Source organism: Dromiciops gliroides, chromosome 3 (assembly GCF_019393635.1).
Source record: "Dromiciops gliroides isolate mDroGli1 chromosome 3, mDroGli1.pri, whole genome shotgun sequence".
In the NCBI taxonomy this organism is placed as follows: Eukaryota; Metazoa; Chordata; class Mammalia; order Microbiotheria; family Microbiotheriidae; genus Dromiciops; species Dromiciops gliroides.
In genome coordinates this window covers 627,951,730-627,975,008 of record NC_057863.1, presented here as the reverse complement: position 1 = coordinate 627,975,008, position 23,279 = coordinate 627,951,730, and the positions used below count along the sequence as shown (strand labels likewise).

At 40.0% G+C, this 23,279-nt stretch overlaps 2 protein-coding genes across 24 annotated transcripts in view; both read left to right on the top strand.

The window, feature by feature from the left end:
• Nucleotides 1-5,144, top strand: part of CAMTA1 (calmodulin binding transcription activator 1) — a 1,311,517-nt gene extending 1,306,373 nt beyond the window's left edge. For all 22 annotated transcript variants that reach the window (XM_043992683.1, XM_043992682.1, XM_043992681.1 and 19 more), the window contains one exon: nucleotides 1,848-5,144. In XM_043992683.1, coding sequence (XP_043848618.1) covers nucleotides 1,848-1,920 — 73 coding nt within the window. In that variant the 3' untranslated portion in view covers nucleotides 1,921-5,144. The remainder of the gene's footprint in view (nucleotides 1-1,847) is intronic.
• Nucleotides 5,145-9,527: 4,383 nt separating this feature from the next.
• On the top strand, nucleotides 9,528-22,589 carry VAMP3 (vesicle associated membrane protein 3). 2 transcript variants are annotated; one of them, XM_043997313.1, is made up of 5 exons: nucleotides 9,528-9,695; nucleotides 13,646-13,727; nucleotides 15,890-16,048; nucleotides 19,856-19,907; nucleotides 20,619-22,589. In XM_043997313.1, coding segments are annotated over exons 1-5 (315 nt in total). In that variant the 5' UTR covers nucleotides 9,528-9,693; the 3' UTR covers nucleotides 20,639-22,589. The 2 variants fall into 2 exon arrangements, with proteins under 2 accessions (XP_043853248.1, XP_043853249.1); XM_043997314.1 differs by lacking the exon at nucleotides 19,856-19,907.
• The last annotated feature ends 690 nt before the right edge of the window (nucleotides 22,590-23,279 follow it).

Genomic DNA, 23,279 nt, shown 5'->3' with positions numbered 1-23,279 from the left:
ACAGATACAGATTACAATCCTGCTGTGTTTTACTGGAGGGTATTTGGGGCCAAACACCTTCTAAACTGGTCCTCTGATAACAGTCATGCTCTGTTGGGATTATCCTGAACCTCTCTGATTTGATGGGACCTGTCAGATTCAGTGCCTACTGACACCCTTTAGGAGCCTATACTAGGATGAGGATTTTAGCAAGACAGACTAAGATATGTTTCTAAATAGTATTTTCTCTTGGAAAAACCCGGCATTCAGACATATTTTTAAAATCCACACACAAAGTCCCAATGTAGATTATAGGATCATACTGCTAGTATTTTCTTCCTTTTCTACTCTCTGTTTCCTTTCCTTTCTTTGATTAACCACAAGTCTGAAAAAACTATTTCTATGCTGTTTAAATTGTAAAGAAACAAGAAATATAAAGTGTTACTTTAAAATTCTGGTACATTTCTGATAAATAATCTCTGTACAGTTATCCTCTACTCTACTCTACTCTATCCTCTAAGGAAACCTGGTATTAAAAAAAAAGATTTGTAAAACTGCCAAATTACAGGATTATTCGCCTTATGAAGGATTAATTATATAATTATTCTTTCTAAATGGTGAGCTTTCCTGTGTATTTTAAATGATTGCATTTATAAAATTCAAAATTCAGTTAACTTACTTTTAAAAAACATTTATTACTTGAAGACAATTACTCTGGTACTGCTCTGTTTTGTTGTTACTTGTCTGTGAGCTTTGGAAGAAATGATTAAGGTATCTTTAAGTATGAGAAAACAGTAGAATAATAAAAGCTAACAGATCATGGAAAAGAAAAGATCCTACTAATTAACAGAATCTCAGCTTTTCCTCCATTTTTTCCATTTAGCTATATCCCCATTTCAAGAAAACCATATGCACAAAAATCCAAACTTAGAATCAAAGCTTAGAGCTGGAAAGGACATTAGAAATCATCTAATCCAACCCCATTTATGGATGAGTAAACTGAGGCCCAGAGCAGTAATTGCAGAGTGGTAAATTAGGGGTTACCAATGCAAATTTCAAAAGGAATCTTTACCTTTACAAAAGAATTTCTTTCAATAACACTTCTGTATTAAAAATATTCCATCTGAAAAAAAAAATTGTTTTTGTAAAAACTTAGAGAATCCATCTGTTACAGGTAAAACAGCACTGTAAGGTTATATATGCTTAAACCAAAACACAATTCCATTCAATTTTATTAAAGCCCTGATATATGCAAACCACTGTGCTAAGTGATGTTTATCTATAATAAACACCAAAAAATGAGACCATGCAATTATGTGACCAGGCTCAAGATGTCAACAAAATCAGAAAAATTCCATCAGTGAAGATTAGTTCAGTACCTATGTACATAAAAGCTGAATAAATTGCGTCTATTCAATTCTGTAACTAAATAGGACAATTTCATGGGATTTTGAGGCATTGATGTTGGTAAATCAAACCAGTTGGAAGAGCTGCTGGTTCTGTTTTTCCAGTTTCAACATATTACCCTCCTATCTGATGTAATAATGGAACCTGGGTTTTGTTGTGTTCCTAGAACGTGAAATCAAAGCAGCACTGAATGAAAGGAAGAGTATTCATAACCATAGAATCATTAATTAGCCTTCGAAACATTTCTTCCTTCTCAGGGTCTTTTTCTTACTTTCTAGCAGGTCAGAGGTCCCCTGTGTCTCCCAAGTCTCTAACAAACGCTTTTTTTGGTTTGTTTTTGTTTCTTTTTTTGCCATTGACTCTCTGCCATGCCTTGGGGTGTGCTTCATAATAGAAGGGATGGTTAGGAGAGTCTTCCTTTGGAAGCAGTGACACTACAAAGCAGTCTCTTGTTTTTTCAGAGTGAAAGAATTGAAAAAGGCCAAGGAACTTGAAGACCCGCAGCAGCAGCAGCAGCATCCCGTAGCAATGTGACATTGCTTTTCAGACTGTTTTCATTTTCTGTTTTTAGCAGAGACATGCAACAACAACAAAACAAAACAAAACAAAACAAAACCCACTGCAGTTTTCGGAAGCTCAACTGCAGGATTTTAACAGTAATGTTTTGGTCATTGCATTTGCACTTTCATGGACAACTTTTAATTTGTTCAGCAAGACATCTTGGAACTCAATCTTCTGTTGGATCATGGGAGAACAAGACACCAGGAGGAATCTGTGAGAGGCTTCCTTCTCTCAGAAAGAAACGGTTATCCTCATCTAGGGCTGTATTCAAACATCGTGTGGAACTGGACAAATATTATACCAAAAATATAGTTAAGAAAAGGTGGGAATGCACGAGCAACAGAGAAAATGCTATTCCTGCACCTGTCAATCATTTCCAAGAAGCTGAATCTTTGGGATTCTCGGTGGAGGGCTTAGATCGTACAAATCTTTATTGGGTCCGTGTGTTCTCATTTCCTTTGCTCTTCTGTCTGTTTATTTTATTTTTTATCTCTCTACAGCACACTTAATGCAACTTTTTAAATCTGCAGGTTTTTAATGTCTTGTGGAAATTTGCAGAGGGGTGGATGTGCGAAGCAAACGGGTAATGCATGGGAAATAAGGAAGTACAGCTGAGGAAAAGTTTGGAAGTTTCTTTCATGTGTGTGTGTGGTTTTTTCCTAGAACCTGCAAAGTATATCAGTCATCATGTCCTTTTCTCATGTCCAGCACTTTATTTTTTGCCTTACTTTCATGGAGATGAAAGTTATGTAGAATAATTAGTAAAGCATGTAGCTTTTTTTTTTTAGTAACCTTGGAAATTCTTAGTCATTCTGAGGAACCATAAACATTGCCTGGACATTATGCCACTTAAAAGATCAGTGTGGTGCTGCGTTCTGGCCAGTAAATTCCATATTTTGGCGATACTTCATCAAAACTGAGCAGTTTCTGTATATATAGAAGGTAGAAATGGAAAATGAGAAATACTATTTGAAAGGGATTATATTGATTAATTACTAAATATTTTATTCACAAAGGGTCAATAACATGGCAAGATAAAATTATTATTTGTATAGTTTTGTCTGAATGAGCGAGAAAAGTGTGGATGTATTGTTTGTACATATTGTATATATTAAAACAAAGAGATATGTGCATGAATTCAAGAAAAAAAGAAATGAAAAAAAGCAAAGCATTAGTGGCTATGGTCTGTAAAATGAAACAAAAAACTTTATTTCACTATAAGAGTACTTTATTTTAAATGTTCTTTAGAAGAACATTTTGCTAAAGCATGACTAAACTGCAAAAAAAAAAAGAGCTACTGTATTTAGACTTAGGAAAAAAGGCAGAGTAACATTACTAAAAAAAAAAAAAAAAAGGATATGTTTACATTTAATTTTGGCTACCAGGAGTTTATTTAATTTTATTTTAACTTTTTTTGCCAATGGTGCCAAGTAATGTGAATGCTAATAATTGCTTAAGAAAATTAAGTTAATTTTGCAAAGCAGATAATCATAAGAAAAACCAGTATATAGCTTAACACCATCCACTCACTCCAATAAAGAACACTTAGAATGAACATAAACTGAAAAAAAAAAAAGAAATAGTCTGAAAGTAGAAAAATATGTTTCACATTTTCATATCTCCTGCTGGAAGTCAGAAAATGTAATAAAAATTGCACAAAAATTAAAAAATATAATTAAAATGATGCAAACTGGTCTTGTAGGGGTGTCATGGTATATTACTATTTCCACATAATGAGGAGCCAAAGAAATCAGATACTTTAAAAAAAATAGAAACTACTAATGTTAAATTAAGAGAGGGTAAGTTAGTATTTGCTGATACCAGTTTAAAATTTCCAAGCTAAGTCTGAATATTAGTTGGTGTAAAGTTTATGACAATTAGTTTTGTTCTTACTTGATTTTGGCCATCAACTGTAAGTTAAAATGCAAGGCTTGTTGTGAAGCCTAAAAATATTCACAAATAAGAAGCTTTTAAACTGGTGTCTTTGGAAGGAAGGTATATACAAAAGGATTGGGGTAAAAACTGGGGTCAGTGCTCTTGGTGCCTTTTCTATAATTGTACTTGTTTTTTAATTACTTCCTTTCACTGCCAACCTTGAATTACTGTACAGTATATGTCTTACTGCTCGTGATCAGCTCTGACAACAGTGACAGTCCCACAACGAACAGCCACCTGTACATTTGTAAACTGACCTAACTCAATTTTTTTTAAGTGTGTGGCTCATGCTGCAGCTGTTGCAGTCCCAAAATATCTATTATTTTACAAAATTGGGCCTGTAGGAGAACACTGAGTATTATACACTCATATACACATATACATAATTGCACACACAAATGGGAATAGAATGTGAAGGCCAGATCTTTCGAAATGTCCTGTATTAAAACTGAAAGAATTTGGACATGTTTATTCCATTTGTTATAATGAAAAGAATGGATCTTTTTAACAAGAGTAATGACCTCAGTGGATTTGTTTTAACCCTCACATTTCTACAAAAAAAAAGTTTCACATACATTATTAGATGGGCAAGATAGAAGACTCAGTAAGATATAGAAATACTTAATGTTACTCTTCCAACTCAGAGGGTCTTCGTGAAGGGAAGAGAAAGTAGGTTTAATGCCTACTGAATAACCCACCTATATAACATTGACCACTGAGTTAGTTAAAAATGCACTTCCACTGAAATAATGCATTTCTGATCGCCCTTTTCTTGGTTGTGGATCATAGTTTTGAGTATAAGATGATAGGTAAGCGCAGCTTTCTTGGATAATCTGAATTCCCAAGTGCCAGGAGTAGGATTTCATTATAAAAATTAATAGCTAATATTATTCTGTCTCCTGAAAATTTAATTGCTATTATTACACATTTGAAATCAGCTGTACTGTGTGAACGAAATAAAGACTATAACATGAACCCCCTCTATGGTTGCACGGTCGCTTATGGCAGTTCCACACAGTAGTTGGCGCCCAACGGGGGGTCCCCAAGACTTGCATGTAAAACTAGTCTAGATGTCTCCTTTTTGTAAGTTTTATTTTTGTAATTGTGCATGTAAAGCATCACTGAATCAATGGATCTGTTGAAGAACTCAGCTGCTGGAACCATGCAAAATGTTTTGAATTGCCCTTAAAATATGGAAAATGTTTTCTGAATGCTTTATATTCTTTCTGCTGTAAATTAAAAATGAAGAAAATTTCCCCATACTAAGTGTGGGTGTGTTTTGTTCTTAATTTAAGTTTCTCGGCCATTTTTAAAAAGCACACATTTTGCTTAACTGCATGTCGTTTTGAGCATATCCATTTTAAAAATAAGGTTTAGGTCCAGAGTCTACCTCTACTGAAAATGATTCACACAGGCTCTCCAATGCACATCTCAGGAATGTTCTACTCAATTTGCAAATGATAAAGATACTTTATTAGAGGAGTTAAATTCAAGAAAAATCATTTAAAATCTTTGGATTTGGGCAGCTAGGTAGTGCAGTGGATAGAGCACTGGCCCTGGAGTCAGGAGTTCAAATCTGGCCTCAGACACTTAACACTTATTAGCTATGTGACCCTGGGCAAGTCACTTAACCCCAATTGCCTTACTAAAAATAAAAAAATAAAATAAAAACAATAAAATCTTTGGATTTAAAAATGAGTGAAATGAAATGAATGAAAAACATGTAACTAGTGACAATCTTCCAAGCTGTTTGAAGTTTTACAGGGCTCCCCTCCATTCCCACTGCCAGCATTCTAGCCTAGGCCCTCTTCAACTTTCCACATGGATTACTGCAACAATATCCTATCTGGTCTCTCCCTCAAGAGCCTCTTCCTGCTTTGAATCCATTCAACTCCAAACTGGGATTTCATTAATATCACAGATATTAATCTTTTTTATTATTAATAAAGTGTTTTTTCCCCGTTACATGTAAAGATAGTTCTCAACTTTTGTTTATACAAGCTTTCCAATTTCAGATTTTTCTCCCTCCCTCCCCTCTCTCCCCCCTCCCCTAGAGAGCAGGTAATCTGATATGGGTTTTATTAAACATATTTCTGCATTAGTCATGTTATAAGAGAAAAATCAGAGCAATGACGACAAACCTCAAAATAGAAAAACATCAGCACCAAAAACAAAAGAAATAGTATGGTTCATTCAGCATCTACTCCACAGTTCTTTTTTTTTTTTCCCTGTATTTGGAGATCCTCTTCTATCATGAGTTCCCTGGAACTCTTCTGTACCATTGCATTGGTGAGAAGAATATAGTCCATCACAGTAGATCGACACTCAATGTTGATGATACTGTGTACAATGTTCTTCTGGTTCTGCTCATCTCACTCATCATCAGCCCACGCAAGACCCTCCAGGTTTCTCTGAACTCCTCCTGCTCATCGTTTCTTACAGCACAATAGTATTCCATTGTATTCATATACCACAACTTGTCCAGCCATTCCCCAAATGATGGGCATCCCCTCAAATTCCAATTCCTTGCCACCACATAAAGAGCAGCTATAAATATTTTTGTACACGTGGGTCCCTTTCCCCTTTCCATGATTTCTTTGGGGAAAAGACCCAAAAGTGGTATTGCTGGGTCAAAGGGTATGCACAGATTTATTGCCCTTTGGGCATAATTCCAAATTGCTCTCCAGAATGGTTGGATCAGTTCACAGCTCCACCAACAATGCATTAGTGTTCCAATTTTTCAACAGCTTCTCCAACATTTATTATTTTCCTTTTTTGGAATTTTAGCCAAACATATATTAATCTTGACACTTAATCTGAATTACCAAGATTATCTGTATCCCTTTCTTAAGTCCAGGCAATCAACAATCAAGTTGAGGTATAAATGTTCACACATTTTAACAACCGCCTCCCTAGCCAGGCTTCTAGCATACATCTACCTTTGATCAACCTGGTAATAAGCTTCTCCAAACTTCTGCAGGACTAGTGCCCTGAGAACAACCAGTCACAAGGTCAGTATTCAGAATCTTTCTGGTTTGAGAGAGACTCCCAAAATCTAAATTTCATTGACACAGCCTGAAGGAACCCACAACCAAGACATGAGGATTTAGTGGAAGATCTTCCTTAAAAATTGCATTTTTCAAGTCACCCCCATGCTCACAATCCTATACTGGTTTCCTATTGCCAACTCAAATGCAAATTCTTCTGCTTAGCTGAGACCCTCAAAAATGTATCCCTATCCAGTTTTATTAACTACTTCCCCTACATGTACCCTCTGTTCCTGTCAAGTCTTTACCCATTGTTCTTGCCACTCTACCTTTGCTCACAAGGTTCTAAATACTTTTACTTCCCTCTGCTTAGTCAAATTCTACCCATCCAGCCAACACAGCCTTCTTTGACTACTCTCTTATTCACACAGGGTAATCAAAGCTCACTCCCTTTTCTTAACTCCTATTGCTTTTAGGGTTAGTACTTTAACAATTAAAATAAGGTAAACCGAGGCACAAATTTCTGAGTATGTTTATTAGTAAAGTACAAATTTACCAATAAATGGGATCTCAGCTTCCTCAACAAAGCTAAGACTCCTCCTCCAAACGTGGGAAATGGTTCTCTTTTATAGGTTTGTGGGGAGTACAAAACAAAGAACAGGACTTTGTAAGCGGGGAAACATGAATCAGTACAATTGCTTACAGAGCTGAGGCATGGGGGAATATGATTGGTTGGAAATTGGAAATGAGGGGCTAACAACGACCCCCTCCTTCCCTTCCCGTGACTAAGGGATGTTTGTTGTTTGAGTCCACTTGAAAGATTAGATACAGTGGACAAGACTTCTTTGGATAGCAAACCAGACATTCTTGAAAGATAGCTTGGTGATATATCCATATACCACCAAACTCCTGCATGCCCCCAAGGAGAGCCGATTTCCTTGAGGCAAGAATAGAAGTGATAAGCAAGAAAACTGGATTTTTAAACTTAATTCATTTCAGGACTGCTGAATTTCTGAAGTTCAGAGAAAAGAACCATGAATTAAGACAGTTATGGGATAAACTATATTAGTCATACATAGGATCAATTAAAAGATGATACAGAAGCAATCTGATTATTTCAGTACCCCAGCCTGGCACATTTTCTTACAGAAGTTGCCCAGCTGTCAGTCAGGTCTCCAATTACTCTGTATTCTCTGAGGGCACCTCTTGTATCTCTCTATCCTTTCCTCCCATAAGCTGGGGGCACAATCCTCCAGTTAACAAGGCATTTACTGAGCATCGATTTTGCCCATGGCTAGCACATGCATGCTGGGTTGATCATCTAGAGCAAAAGGTCAGCAAACTAAGGCCAGAATGCCAAATTCTACCTGCCAAGAGAGCTAAAAATAGCTTGTACATTTTTAAATGCAGCAAGTCTCTTATTTAAAAATGCAAAAACCATTCTTAGCAGGAGAATCTTAGGAGATCCTATAGGTTCTAGACCCCTAAACTAATCCCCTCATTTTTATGAGAAAATTCTGATTCAGAAGGGAAATGTTACTTGCCCAAAAGACTAAGAAAGCCAGGGTTCCATCCCACATCTTCTAGCGGGAAACCCACGGAAGCAGCATCTTGTGCAACTTAAGTTTTGATTTATGAGGTGAAGCTCAGCCCCGACTTGTACTTTTATTATAACTCAAGGAAAGGGCATGTATTAAACACTTAATCTCAGCTCCGACTTGTGCATTTATTTAGGAGTCACCGGAAAAAAGCACCTATTAAGCACTTGCTTTTAAAAAGCAGCCTGTGCCTGGTCTCAGGGAGCTCACATTCTGATAAGATAACATATATGTTGGGGGAAGCCTCCATACCATTTTACCTGTGGTTTTCATAAACATCTTTCGCTAAATTTTAATGTAAATCTGTGTTTCCGGACGTGTTGGGGTGAGGACCCCTACGTATAACATAGGACAGAGGGGGTACCGCATACGTCACCAGTAAAGCGGGAGCATCCTCAGGGGCAGTACTGTGCGCACGCGCACACGCGGCTCGGAGGTACCTGCCGCTCCTCTTTCCCTTCTTCCCCCCCCCCCCCCCGCCCTCGCCCCCAGCTGGAGGCACGGTGTCAGCTTAGGTGCCGGGGGTGGGGGTGGGTGGGGGAGGTCGACTAGGGAACCGCCCCCACCCCCACTTACCCAGGCTACTTCCTTCCCCCACCATGCTGGGCCCAGGGCGGGGCACCGAGGCCGCCCATCCCAGCGGTTTCCAACAAGTGTCCAAAGAAACTTAACGGGGAGGGGGGGGGGAGGGGGGTGAAGGAAGCCCAGAGAAAGCGAGATCTCCGTGGGGCAGGTCAGGGGGCAGACTGAGGAAAGCGGGAGGGAAGGTACGGACAGCGGTCGTCGCCCCTCTCCTTCTCCCTCTCCTCAGTCAGTCACAGCGCCTCGAGCGGCAGCAGCGCCAGTTGAGTCAGTTAGGTCCGTTAGTCAGGCTGACCGCGCGCCGGAGTGCGTGCGCGCGCCCGAAGAACGTGCGCGCGCCCCGCCTTTTCTGACTTCCTCAGGTAGAGCGGTGCGCGCGCGCGCGCGTGCGCCCTAGCCCGCTTCCTCTCCCGTGCAGGCGTACGGACGGACGGACGGGCGTGCGGGCGTACGTACGCACGCCTCGCCTCCAGGCTCCGCCCCCTCCCGCCTGTGTGTCGGCAGCCGCGCCCCGCCTGCCAGTCGGTCAGGGAAGCAGGCCGACAGAATCCGGGAGCCCGTGAGCCGCTCCTCCCTCCGCGCTCCGAGGCCCCGCCGATCCCGCCGAAGCGATTCCTCTCCCGACGCCGGGGCCAGCCGCCGAAATGTGAGTGACGCGCCGTGGGGCCGGGCCGGATCAAGCCGAGGGTCTGGGTGGGGTGTGCCGGGCCCGCCCCCGCCCAGGGGCGTATCCTTTCTGTTTAGCCGGGGGACCCCCCCCCCCCCAGGCGGCGGGGGTTACGCACTGGGCCCCAGCCGGCCGAAGCAGATGAGTCTTTATTATTCACCTGCTGTATACCGGCCTGTGTGCTAAGCCACGCCGGGGATGGAGCCCCAAGACCGTCCCTGCCCCCGAGGAGCTTATAGTCTAATGGGGGAAACAAGCAAACAACTCTGTCCAGACCGCTTAGAGGCAGGATAGATCGGAGCGGATTAAACGGAGGCAGGCCCCAGAATTTTGAGGGGCTGGGGAAGAATTCCCGGAGGAGGTGGTGGGATTTCAGTCGGGGCTTGTAGCGGGGAGGACAGACCGAGAGACACAGACCTGGGGAGGGTAGGAGCTCGTAGTCCCCCCCCATCCTTCTAGATAAGTGTGAGTGTGTGACCTGCCCCAGGCGGGGCCGGGGGCGAGCTCAGAAGCAGCCTCTGACTTCCCCGGGCCGCAGTTATGCCGGGACTGGACTCTCTTTCCTCCCGGCCCCCCCACCCTTTCCGTCTTGGAAGGATCGGGACTGCTGTTGGTCTCTGTTGTGTGCGTGTGCGGGGGGGATTTTTAGAATAGCAGCGTTTTCCAAGCCCCCGTGTGAGGTAGGGACCGAAGGCATATTCATACCCACTTTACAGAGGAGGAAGCTGAGGCTCAGAAAGGTTAAGTGGTTTGTCCGGGCTGGAAGGCCAGTAGTAAAGATGGAAGGCACCACTGTGTAGGTAAGGCAGGGGGGTCTGAAGAACCGTGAACCAGGGTTCCTGCCCCCAGTGGAGTTGCCATTGGAGATAGCTCTGGGGAGAAGTCAGATCGTCATCATTGTGGGGTACTGGCCAAGCTTCCTGCCGGATTTTGAATTAGCCTCTTGTTGAGCATTTGTGGAACATTTCTCCCCCCGCCCCCCCCCCCCGGTCAGATATTTGTCACCAGGGTGTGCGGCTCTGGGAGTGGACTGGGCTAGGATAGGTTTTTCTCTTGAAGGAATTTGGCTTAGGATTTTAAGACATCTTTTTGTGTGATTGCGCTTTAAAAGATGACCTTTTACATGCAGATTTCCTGAGCTTGCTAGCACTCCCTAGGGCTGCAGCTTGTGCAGCGAAAGGGGGCAGTTGTCCCTGGGGAGCTAGAATCAGAGTAGTCTGCTTCCTTCTCAGGGAAAAAAAATGCATTTCACCAAAATAGAGTAATGAAGCAGCCAGCATTTATACAGTCACTACTGTGTGCCAGGCTCTGACAAGTGTTATCTCATCTGATTTTCACAACCACCCTGAGAAGTAAATGCTTTCATTAGTCCCGGTTTACATTTGAGGAAATTGAGGCAAGCAGAGGTGAAGGAACTTACCCCGGGTGAAACAGCTAATGAGTATCTGAGACAGGATTCAAACTCAGGTCTTCCTGTGCAGGCTATCCACTTCACCACATTAGCTTCCCAAACAGTAAGTACCACTGTGTTGTTGAGTCCCTTTTCAGTCACGTCTGACTCTTTGGGACCCCATTTGGTATTTTCTTGGCAAAGATCCAGGAGTGGTCTGCCATTTCCTTCTCCAGATCATTTTACAGATGGGGAAACTGAAGCAAACAGGGTGAAGGGACTTGCTCAGGGTCACATGGCTAGTAACTATCTAGGTCACATTTGAACTCAGGTCTTCCTGACTACAGGCATGGCGCTCTTATCCATTGTGTTACCTAGTTGTTCACCAATATGCATGTACAAGATAATGTTAAGCATTATGGATGACACAAAGAAGTACAAGACAGTCTCTGCTTTCAAAGACTTTAAATTCCAGTTAGGAAAACAACACAAAAATAACCTTACATGGCAGTCTATGACTAAATATCAACTAACTAATAAGAAGAATCTACTCTGGGTTGGAGTAGTCAAGGGATGTCATTTTCTCCCAAGCAGCATTCTAATGCTGCCTTTTTGTAGAAACCCTCTGATTCTATCCCTCCCGCTTATTGGCCATCTCTTCCTTTTGCAGTTACTTTGTATTACCTTATGTTTATGAGGGGAGAGGGGGCTGGGATCTCTAACTCCAGTAAAACAAAAGCTTCTTGAGGGTAGGTCCTGTTAAACTTTTCTTGGTTTTGCATTCCTAAAGGAGGGCCTTTGCTCAAATGCTTTACACACAGAAAGTGGGGGTTCAAACATTTATGAAATTCCTGAGAAAAGTAAGATTTGAGCTTGGCCTTGAAGGATGAGTCAATTCAGAGCTAATGAGCAACGTCCCAGTTATTTCTTCATTTACCTACTATTTAGTGGTAGAGTGAGTTGAATAATTCTCACTCCTGAAAATTAGATTCAGAGGCAACAAGAAAGAATAATTATAGCAGATGAACTTAGCTGTTTCCCTAATGTGGATGAGGTGAAGGGGTGGTTCACAGCTGTTAGGCTTATTATCTTTTCCCATGCCATGTTCTGGTCATTTTCTCTTTACAACATCTCTCTGAACCTGCCCCTTCTCTCCTAGGACGCTGCTCCTGCTGAGGTGCAGGCCCTCATTACCTCCCGCCTACACTATAGTAGTAACCTTCTGGTTGACTTCTCCACCTCACATCTCTCCCTTCCAGACTGTCCTCCCCTCAGCTGTCAGTGATCTTCCCAAAGCACAAATCTGACCTTGACCCTTTCTCTATTCAGTAAACTCTGGTGGTTCCCTAGTGCCTCAAAGACCAAATATGAAATCCTCTGTTTAGTTTTTCATAACCCAGACCCTTCTTACCTTTCCAACCTTTGTGTACCTTAGTAGTTAACTTCCACATACTCTACGATCCAGTGGCATTGGCCTCTTCATTCTTTTTTGCACAAGACTCTCCAGTTCCTACTTCCATGCCTTTTCACTGACCATTCCCCAGGCCTGGGACTCTTCCTTCCTCATGTCCACCTTATGGCTTTTGGCTTACTGAATTCTTTACCAGCCCTCCTTAATCTTAGTGCCCTCACTGTCAATATCTCATTTGTACACAATTATTGAGATATTGTCTCCTCCCATTAGATTGAGAGATCCTTGCTATCAGATGCTGTTTTTCCTTTCTTTGTATCCCCACCACAGTGCCCAGCACTGGTAGGTACTTAATAAATGCTCATTGACTTGTCTTGTACTAGGTTAGTGGTAAAAGACTTGAGTACCCTGCCTCTGACACTAGCTGACCACTGATGAATCACCTCGATTTCCTAAGCCCAATTTCTTCATCTACAAAAAGTGAAGAATATCTTTAGTACCTACTTACTCCATCAGGTTGTTGTAAGGATCAGATAAAAGAATGCATAGTGGCAAACTTCAAAGTACCATCTAAATGTCAGTGATTATATTTAAGAAACGATATAAGCATCTGAAAATAGGAAGTTAAAAAGCAAGCAGTGTGTCTTGGATCATGGTACAGAACAGAATATGTTGAATCTGGTCAGGCTCTGTTGGAGGATATAATTCACGGTATCTTGGAAGTGTTGGGAAATTTCAAAGGAAGTAAAAGGTTTAGAAGAAGCTCACTATGTTACTATCAGAGAGTTTATGTTTAAAAGAAAAAGTTAAAGAAGCCATTGTTCCATTGTAGTTCCTCTTTGCTGTGTTGTGCTAGGAGGTCAGAAGATCTTATCTATACCTAGGTCCCAATTTAGATTTGCACAGTATATTTCCATGGGGCTGGAACCAGTTACCATATTTTACTTAATCCTAACTTTGAATAGTGTGGATTCAACTATAAGCAACCACATCAGGGGAAATTCATTATTTGTACCAGTTGAGATCTAGCTATTTTATCAGATATAAATTAGATAGATCTTCTCAGACATAAATGGCTTTAGAAAATGTGTTATAATTTACTGATGGTTATAATTTTGTATGTTACAGGTCGACAAGTGGGCCTCCTGCTTCTAGTGCTGCCTCGAGCAGTAATCGCCGACTTCAGCAGGCACAAAATCAAGTAGATGAGGTATGGCTTTGGGACTTTGTAAACCTATAACTTCTATCTACAGAGATGGGAAAGGTTAGTCATTAACTATAAACTGTGAGCACTGTGGACTTGAATTGAAAAATATAATGCAAAAAGATCATATATATCTGCCTCCTTGGTCACTAACAGCTCTGATCTGGGTGGAAAACAGACACTACCTAATTAGAACAAATGCAGGTATGGCCATAAATTAAACAAACACATTTTTAAAAAAATTACCTGAGAGCTGTCTGCCATTTCTGTGGACACACTGTCAGCCAATCAGTAAACATTTATTAAGTGCCTACTGTGTGCCAGGCACTGTGCTAAGTGCCGGGGATACAAAAAGTGGCAAAAGACAGGCCCTGCAGGCAGCTAGGTGGCATAGTGGATAAAGCACCAGCCCTGGATTCAGGAGGACCTGAGTTCAAATCTGGCCTTAGACACTTGACACTTACTAGCTTTGTGACCCTGGGCGAGTCACTTAACCCTCATTGCACTGCAAAAACAAAAAGACAGGCCCTGCCCTCAAGGAGCTTGCCATCTAACAGGGCAGATAATATGCAAACAAAAAATGTACAGATGCACGCGCACACACATATATGTATGTATGTGTGTAAAAAGTGAGCTACTAAGCTTCATGATTGAATTTTTATTCATATTTGAGAGTCTAACCAAATGAAATACAGCGTGTATTTTTTTCTCCCAGTGTTATAAAATAATCAGAATTGATTAGAATAGATAGCTCTCCCTTTGCCTTGCCAGTATTGCTGTCCCAAGTTTTTAAAGTCTTTTTGACAATGTTTGCAGACTGTCCTTGACCATGTTTAAAGGTAGACAACATTGAACTTGTCTGTGCAAAATAATGCCTATCTGTGGAGCCACTAAGCTATGTGACTTATTTATTTGCATGTATCTGGAACTATACCACAAGTTGCAGGGGGCTAGGGTCAGGGTGGGCATAATGCTAACTAGTTACTAAAGAAGAATTTTGGAAACAATAGTTGCTTATTGCTTAACACTGACATGTACATAGAGGCAACATAGTTTAGGGGAAAGATTGTTGGATATGGAGTTGGGAGAAACCTGGTTTTGAATCCTGCTTCAGGCCCTAGTCCTTCTGTGACCGCACTAAAGTCCTCTTGGAGCCTCAGATTGCTCATCTGTAAAATGAGGTAGTTTGTGTAGATCATTTGACCTGTATATAAAGTGGTCTTGCAGATCTCCTGAGTTCTAGTGAAGATGCCAGCTATTAAAAATTTCAGAATCTTTCACATTTGATGCCATTAAAAAAAATCTCATTGTGTTTAGAATCAGGCATATTAGAATCATAGCTGTCTGCAGGGAGAGTTTCTCAAGCCATTGTAAGACCAAGAAGGCTGAGATACAGACAAGATCTCATTTACTGTAAAAATTACATGAGGGAGTTATTTTCTATTCAACACCTGTAGGAGAAAATGTTACAGTGCAGATAAGAAAACAGCATTTTTTAAAAAAAATTTTATTTTGCAGAAAATGAGAGTGACTTGCCCAAGGTCACACAGCTAGTAAGTGTCAAGTGTCTGAAACCAGATTTGAAGTCAGGTCCTCCTGAATCCAGAGGCAGTGCTTTATCCACTGTACCGCCTAGCTATCCCCTGAAAATAGCTTTTTTTTCAAGCTCCTCTGGATATTTACGAAATAAGATATGACACATGTCAAGGACCCCATCAATTCAGTTTTAATTGCTGCAACTGTAAGAAGCAGCAGCTTTTGGTTCATGGGTGAGTCAGCTACTCACTTCCCATCTCTGCTGCATAGATATACTACAGCTGATTGAGTTTTCAGCTTATTCATTTATTTCCACTATACTGACTACTTTTATAAAGTCTTTGGTAAACCTATTTTGGAAAACACAGCTAAATAAACATGGGAACATGAAGGTTTGATGGTCTTCTTTAAATTAATTCTGAAAAGCCATATAATTGCATTCTCAGAAACTAATTCTAACTCTGTTGTATCACCATTCCTTTCTGATGATGACTGTAATTGTTGTTTGCATTGGAAATTTAATTGGGGCCTTTTGCCAAAAGTAACAGTTCTTTGCTGAAAGGGGAAAAAAAAAATCAGAGGGGAAATACAGTTCAGTCTCTCTATTTAACTTTTGTGAACCTCTTGTTTAGGTGGTGGACATTATGCGAGTCAATGTGGACAAAGTTCTGGAGCGAGATCAGAAACTTTCCGAGTTAGATGACCGCGCTGATGCACTGCAGGCAGGGGCTTCCCAGTTTGAGACGAGTGCGGCCAAATTGAAGAGGAAGTACTGGTGGAAGAACTGCAAGGTAAGGCCACTCCCTTTTGACAGCTTTGTCTGCAGGGATCCTGTCCTTATTCAGGGGATCAGTCCTAGAGAGCTCTTCATGAAGGCAGATGTGCACAGGCATGTGGCTGTTGTGAATCTGGTGGCCCAGAAAAGAAGGCTTTCATCCCCTCCCTGCCAAAAGCATTGTGGAGTCCACATTAAACTGCCCTTCAGTCCCAAAGACAAGTTTCATGGGCAACATGAAGCAATGGAAAGTACAGTGGATTTGGAATCAGAAGTCTTGCTGGATCCCTCAGGGATCTTGGACAGATGACCTTATCTGTAAAATCACGGGGTTGGACTAGAGGATCACTTAGGTCTATTCCCGCTGGAAGTTCTATGATCCTGCAAGTGCTTAAAGACAGATGGTGTAATTTAGCACAAGACTGGAGGAGTCAGAGACATTTCCTTAAGTCCTGACTATCTCCACTATGCCTAAAGGCAAATCACAGAACTTCTTAGAGCCTCATTGTCCTCATCTACTTATTTAAAAAAAAAAGAGGAATTGGATTAGATCATGTGTAATGTTGCTTCCATCTTTGTTTGATAGAACCATGAACTTTCCCTCTCAGCCTCACAGGGTTGTTCATTTTAAATTACGTTAGACATCATTGTTGGTTTTTTCTGCATTTCCATACGAACAAGAATTCCCCATAGCTTGTGACGGGCTTATGCAGAGCAGGGTATCCAAAGTCAAGCAGAGAATTCAGGGAATCTGGCAGAACCATGGCCATAGGCCCACATCAGGGATGAAACGGCACAGCACATGTGGCAGAAGATTAGAAAGTAGCCACAAAATGACAGTGGTCCAAGAAGACTAATGTATGTTTCACAGAATTATCAAGTATGCCCTTGTAAGATTTGGAATCCTTTTTGTTTGCTTGTTGGGAAAATTTTCACCTAGATGGAGTAGTTACTGTTTCCTCACATGGAGAACTCGGAAAGATGAGTCTCTTGGTACCCAGAGGGATACTGTATAGACCAGAACAAGATCCTAAGTAACAAAGAAGTCCAGAGTGTGGCTCTAAATCTTAAACTGCAGCAAATAGGGGTTCAGATTCTAATGGCAGTTCAAGAAAAAGGTACTATACTTCCTTCTATTCCCATTCCCTTTTCTTCACAGGTCTGTCATATCTGACTTCAAAAATTCTATTCTCCTCAATTTCTTTCTTGTTTATTTTTTGGTTAGATTTATCTAATTTTGAGAGAGGAAGGTTTACTATACGCTGGTAGAATTTTACAGTCTGTTTCCTCTTGTAACATTTAACTTTTTCTTTAAGATTTTGGATGCTAGGGGCAGCTAGGTGGCGCAGTGGATGGAGCACTGGCCCTGGAGTCAGGAGGACTTGAGTTCTAATCCGGCCTCAGACACTTGACACTTACTAGCTGCGTGACCCTGGGCAAGCCACTTAACCCCAATTGCCTCACCAAAAAAAAAAAAAAAAAAGATTTCGGATGCTATACCATTTGGTGCATATGTTTAGTATTGATATTACTTCATTGTCTACGGTACTTTTTAGCATAATGAAGTTTTCCCTGCTTATCTCAATTTGATCTGGTTTTGCTTTTGCTTTATCTAAGATCTTGATTGCTACCCTTACTTTTTTGTTCTTTTTTTTAAAATAATAATAAATATATTTAGAATTTTTCCTAAGTTACATGTAAAAACAAACTTTCACATTGATTTTTTAAAACTTTGTGTTCCAAATTCTCTTCCTCCCTCCTTCCCCAGCCCTCCCATAGAAATCAAGCAATTCAGTATAAGTTATACATGTGCACTGATGCAAAACATCGCCACATTAGTCAGGTTGTGAAAGAAAACAGACAAAAAGAAAGAGGAACAAATAAAACAAAACAAACAAAATATATATATATATACACACATATACTTCAGTCTGTATTCAGATACCATCAGTTCTTTCTCTGTAGATGGATTGCATTTTTCGTAAGTCCTTCTGATAGCATCTTGTTCGTCATTTCTTTCAGTTACTATTGCTAACTGTATTACCCTCCATTCAATTCCCTCCCCTTGATATTTACTCTATTTTTTAATCTTCTTTCACTCTATCCCTCCTCAAAAGTGTTTTGCTTTTTACTGCCCCCTCCCCGAATCTGCTCTCCCTTCCTTCACCTCTCCCCCCTTATCCCCTTCCCTTCCCACTTTCCTGCAGGGCAAGGTATATTACTGTATGCACTTGAGTCTGTATTTTATTCCCTCTTTGAGCCAATTCTGATGAAAATATACCCTTACTTTTTTTTTACTTCAGCAGAAGCAGAAGCACACTAGAGTCTGCTCCAGTCCCTTATTTTTACTTTGTGTTTCTCAGTTTCAGGTGTGTTTCTTGTAAACAGAACGTTTTCAGATTCTGGTTCTTAATACGTTCTGCTAATTGCTTCCCCTTTTATGGGTGAGTTCATCCCATGTACTTTTGCAGTTACGATTACTAAGTGTGTATATTTCTTGCCATCCTGTTTTCCTCATGTATCCTTTTTCCTCTTTTTAACCTATCCTCCTCAGAAGTCTTTTTTTGCTTCTGATCATTGCCTCCCTTAATCCACCCTTTCTTCTGTCAGCCCCCTTCCTCTGCTCTTTCTGATATGCCCTTGCCTTCCTACTTCCTCATAGGGTAAAATAGGTTTTTATATCTACCTGAGTGTGTATGTTATTGCCTCTTTGAGACAATGCTGATGAGAGTAAAATTCAAGCATTGTCTGCCACTCCCCATCTTTCCCTCCACTGTAAAAGCTCTTCCTTTAATGCATCTTTTACATGAGATAATTTCCACCATTCTACCTCTTCTTTTCCTCTTCTCCCAGTGCATTCCTCTTTATCACACCTTAATTTTATTTTTTTAGATAATTGTTCCATCATATTCAACTCACACTCATGCCTTTTTTCTATGTATACTCCTTCTAATGGTCCTAATAATGAGAAAGTTCTTAGGAAGTTACAAGTATCATCTTCCCATGTAGGAATATAAACAGTTTACCTGTATTGAATTCCTTATGATTTCTCTTTCCTGTTTACCTTTTTATGCTTCTCTTGAATCTACTATTTGAAAGTCAGATTTTCTATTCAGCTGTGGTTTTTCTATCAGGAATGCATTGAATGTCCATTTTTCCCCCTGAAGGATTATACTCAGTTTTGCTGGATAGGTGGTTCTTGATTGTAATCCTAACTCCTTTGTCCTCTAAAATATCATATTCCAGGCCCTCTTGTCCTTTAATGTAGAAGCCATTAAATCTTGTGTTATTCTGACTATGGCACCATGACATTTGAATTGTTTCTTCTTAGCTCCTTGCACTATTTCCTCCTTGACCTGAAAACTTTGAAATTTGATGATAATATTCCTAGGAAGTTTCATTTTAGAATCTCTTTCAGGAGGTGATCAGTGGATTCTTTCAGTTTCTGTTTTACCCTCCAATTCTAGGATATCAGGGCAATTTTCTTTGATAATTTCTTGAAATATGATGTCTAGGTTCCTTTTTCAGTCATGGCTTTCAGGTAGTCTAATAATTCTTAAGTTATCTCTCCTCAATCTATTTTCCAGAACAATTGTTTTTCCAACAAGATATTTCACATTTTCTTTTTTTTTTCTTTTTTTGACTTCATTTTATTGAATTTTTTGATGTCTCATGGAGTAATTAGCTTTCCTAAATTCTTTTCCAATGAGTAGAACAGTCTAATTTGTCTCCCATCTGTATATTTCACTGTTGTATGATATTCTTCAGTAAGCAGGATAATCTGTACATTTCAGAATGTGGAATGGAATATGTTTTGTTACAGATGTGGGCGATACTGATTACTGTTGTGATTGTCATCATCATCATCATCATTGGTGAGTGCATGTGCTATAAACAAAATGAAAAAAGTCTTTAAAAAGTGTCCATTTAAGTTTTAGACAGTGTTCTAAGAGCCTCGGTTTAGTTTTAAGCTCTTCAAGCTTATGAGATTTCCAAAAGCCTCTCTCCTCCTTTTCTCTTCCTTTCTTTTCTCTCCCCTCTCCTTTTTTTTCTCACCTAATTTCCTCCAGCGCTGTTTAACCATACAATTATGCTTCTATTACTATATAATTAAATTTGATTTGTTCTTTTAGCTACATCTTATATTTCATGACTCTGGTCAACCCCAATCTCTTCAATGTGGGTATTCTCTTTTATCTGTTTCTAACAGAGCACGACTTCCTTCTGAATGTTTACATTAAAGCTGATCTCCTTCCTCTGACATAGTCCATTGTCATTTTTAGCCTAGTAGTTGGAAATTGTTTAGAGAACTATGTCTCCCAGGGACTATTTATTCTGCAGATATTAGTGAGCGCTTCCTTTAGAATGAAGGTGGTATGAATGGAGATTTTTTTTTTCTGGAAAATCCCCATCTGCTCTACTTAAAGTCTACATAAATCAGTTAGGAGGGTATCCCCAAAATGGAATTTCCATGACTTGTTTCCAAAAACTTATTTATTTAGACTAAAGTATTAATTTTAGATAAAAATTATGAATTTGAATTAACATTTAATGTTGTTTTCTTTCTGTCCCTTCTTGTATATTAGTGTGGAGTGTTTCTTCATGAACAGCCAGTGAAGTTCAGGCCTGTGCTTTGAGAAACGTCATCAAGTCTTTTGACTTAAGCCTGCTGTATTATCAAATTTATGTACTGTTATATATAAAACAAAATTATTTTTGTTGGTTAATGTAAAGTTCGATTTATAGGAAATTGCCTTTTTAATATATATATATATATATAATACATATATATGCATATATACATATACATATTATACTCCTAATTAGAAATGTCAGTAGCCCAGCTCACATTTTGTACAGTGCCTTGATAAACTTCCACATAGGCTGATGAAGAGTAGTTCTTAAGTTCCAGAGTTTCATGACTTAACAACTAATGTTGCCATCGACTTTCTAGAAACAAGGTTTAAAAAATGTGTTCAAGCCTGCTTTCCTCTTCACATGAATTTCATATTTTCTAATCCACATTTTAAACCAGTGAATAATCAAATATACAATGTGTGCCTTCCTGAAAGAAAACTCAACTACTGCTTAGCACAAATCTGCACATTGAACAGGCTGTGCCTTATTTTGATATTTTTCCGATGCCTTATCAAATAACCCACTCCCCTTTGTAAACACTACTGAATGTTTTTCATTGTATTTCACATCAGATAGTGATAAAATGTGATGGTGTAATTCACCTTGTAAACATTGGCAAGAGGACTTCTTCTGAGTCATTGGAGATGATGTGTAAGATGCTTGCTTTTCCTACCATTGTGGCCTGTCACTTGATGAGTATATATCACTTTAACCAGAAATAATTTCTTTAAATACATGACTTATAGAGTACTGTGGATCGTACCAAAATTTCTCTTTTTGCCAAAACATTAAATACCAGTAAAGATTCTTAGCCTATTCCAATTAAGGCATGTTTGCCATAGCTTAAGAAAGTGCCAAATGGAAGTCAAAGTTCTAGGAGAATTAGAATGTTGACATTGCAGTCAAACTTTGTATTGCCTCACAAAACTTTCCTCCTTCGAAGTGCTTTAGTTACTGTGTTTCTGCTTGTGTTTTTCCCCTAAGAAGCCAAGTCAGAAGTGAAGTGGAAGCTGTTTGCTTCTTTGCATCTCCACCATATTATTAATCTGTAGTATGAACAACCACCTTTGGCACGTCCCTAAGAATTATGTGTGAAACAACTTTGTGGCACCAAGTCAGACTATTCATGACTTTGACTGATAGTTCTTGTCCTCAGTTACAGTTGGTTGTATATATTTGTTGTTATTCCCAGTTCTCCCTCCATTTCCCAAATCAGACTTCTAAATTATGCTTTCTTTTTGCTCTTTGAGGTGACCAGTGGCACTTTTTACATGGGAGAGATGCACAGAAAATTGGAATTTTTTCATACAACCAATTGTGTCCACAGAGTTACTTTGGAAATAGCTAGTGTTATTTATTTATTTATTAGTTATTTCAGATTTCACCCGTCACAAATGCATCAGTTACCCTTCTAAAAACACTAAGTCTTTCTGTGTCAGAACACATGATCTGAACAGGGGGTTTTATGGATAGACAAAATAGCCACAGGAGATCTTAAGGCAAAATTGAGATCTCAGCATGTTACTCATTGTTCTGAAATTGCTATTCAGTTTGTTGCATATAACATAACAAAACTTGTGACATAAAGGGCAAATGAGAGTTGAGTTCAGTTTTCTTAACATTTGTTCTTCTGCTATCACTGAAATATTTTATCTTTATATAGAAACAACTTGTGCTTTGTACAGCTCTAGTGGGAGAGCAGTTTCAGTTTACTGAGTATTCCCAATACCTTTGCAGAGTTTCCCCTGTCTGGTTGTAACTCTAAAACTTTGGTGCTCTTCCTTTGCCTTGGCATCTGACCCCATTTAACCTACCAGTTACTGCCTTAAACCAGGAATGCCTTGCTTGTTGTTGACCATGTGTTTAAACTGGGGCCCTCCCCTACTGTAATGTGCTCAATAAAGTGTTTATGGATATAACTCTTGTACTTGTGTTCTCTGCAAGTTTGTAAACTGGAATTTTTGTGTGAGGGCTACGTACTAGAAATGGCACGCACCCTCTCCCTTTCTCTGCCCCCGTGCCCCTGCCTCCCTATTGTCTGTTTCTACACTGAGCATTGCGAAAAATTGCTCATTCTTCCCTCTTCACTCTCAAGCTTATGTGGTAAAAAAATATGAAAGTTTTTTAACAGTTGGTTAGGATAACTGAAAGATGCCAGTTTTTTTTTTTTAAGGACCACCCTTTCAGGGAGGAGACCAATGGCATGAGCTACGCATGCCAGTCCGCCTGCTTCGCACGTCAGACTGCCTGCTAGCACTCCAGTTCCGGGGTGCGAGCTTAAAAGGCAAGGAGAGAACAGAAGTGGGAGTTTTTTCCTGCTTTGCTGGTCTCCTGACTGCGCTGCACAGGCTGATGCTGATGAGAATTCAACTGGGCCCGGCTCACGGTTAGCAGCAGCACGCGCTTGACACGGTCTCTCTCTCCCCAAAGGTGGCCTTCGGCTTTTGGTGAGTTTTATATGGAATATAGACTAAACTTAGACTTAAGACTATTTTTTTTGTATTTCTCCTTTCCTATCCCTCTAATCAACATCACCTTGTAATTTCCAAATAATAAAAGCTCTAACTAGAGGAAAAAAAAAAAACCTGGCGTCTTTCAGTTATCCTAAC

What these genes read in the sequence shown, in the direction of transcription:
- VAMP3 (XM_043997313.1), top strand. An exon ending in CACAAAATCAAGTAGATGAG is followed by an intron (nt 13,728 to 15,889) that starts GTATGGCTTTGG and finishes CCTCTTGTTTAG; the next exon opens with GTGGTGGACATTATGCGAGT. An exon ending in ACTGGTGGAAGAACTGCAAG is followed by an intron (nt 16,049 to 19,855) that starts GTAAGGCCACTC and finishes GTTTTGTTACAG; the next exon opens with ATGTGGGCGATACTGATTAC.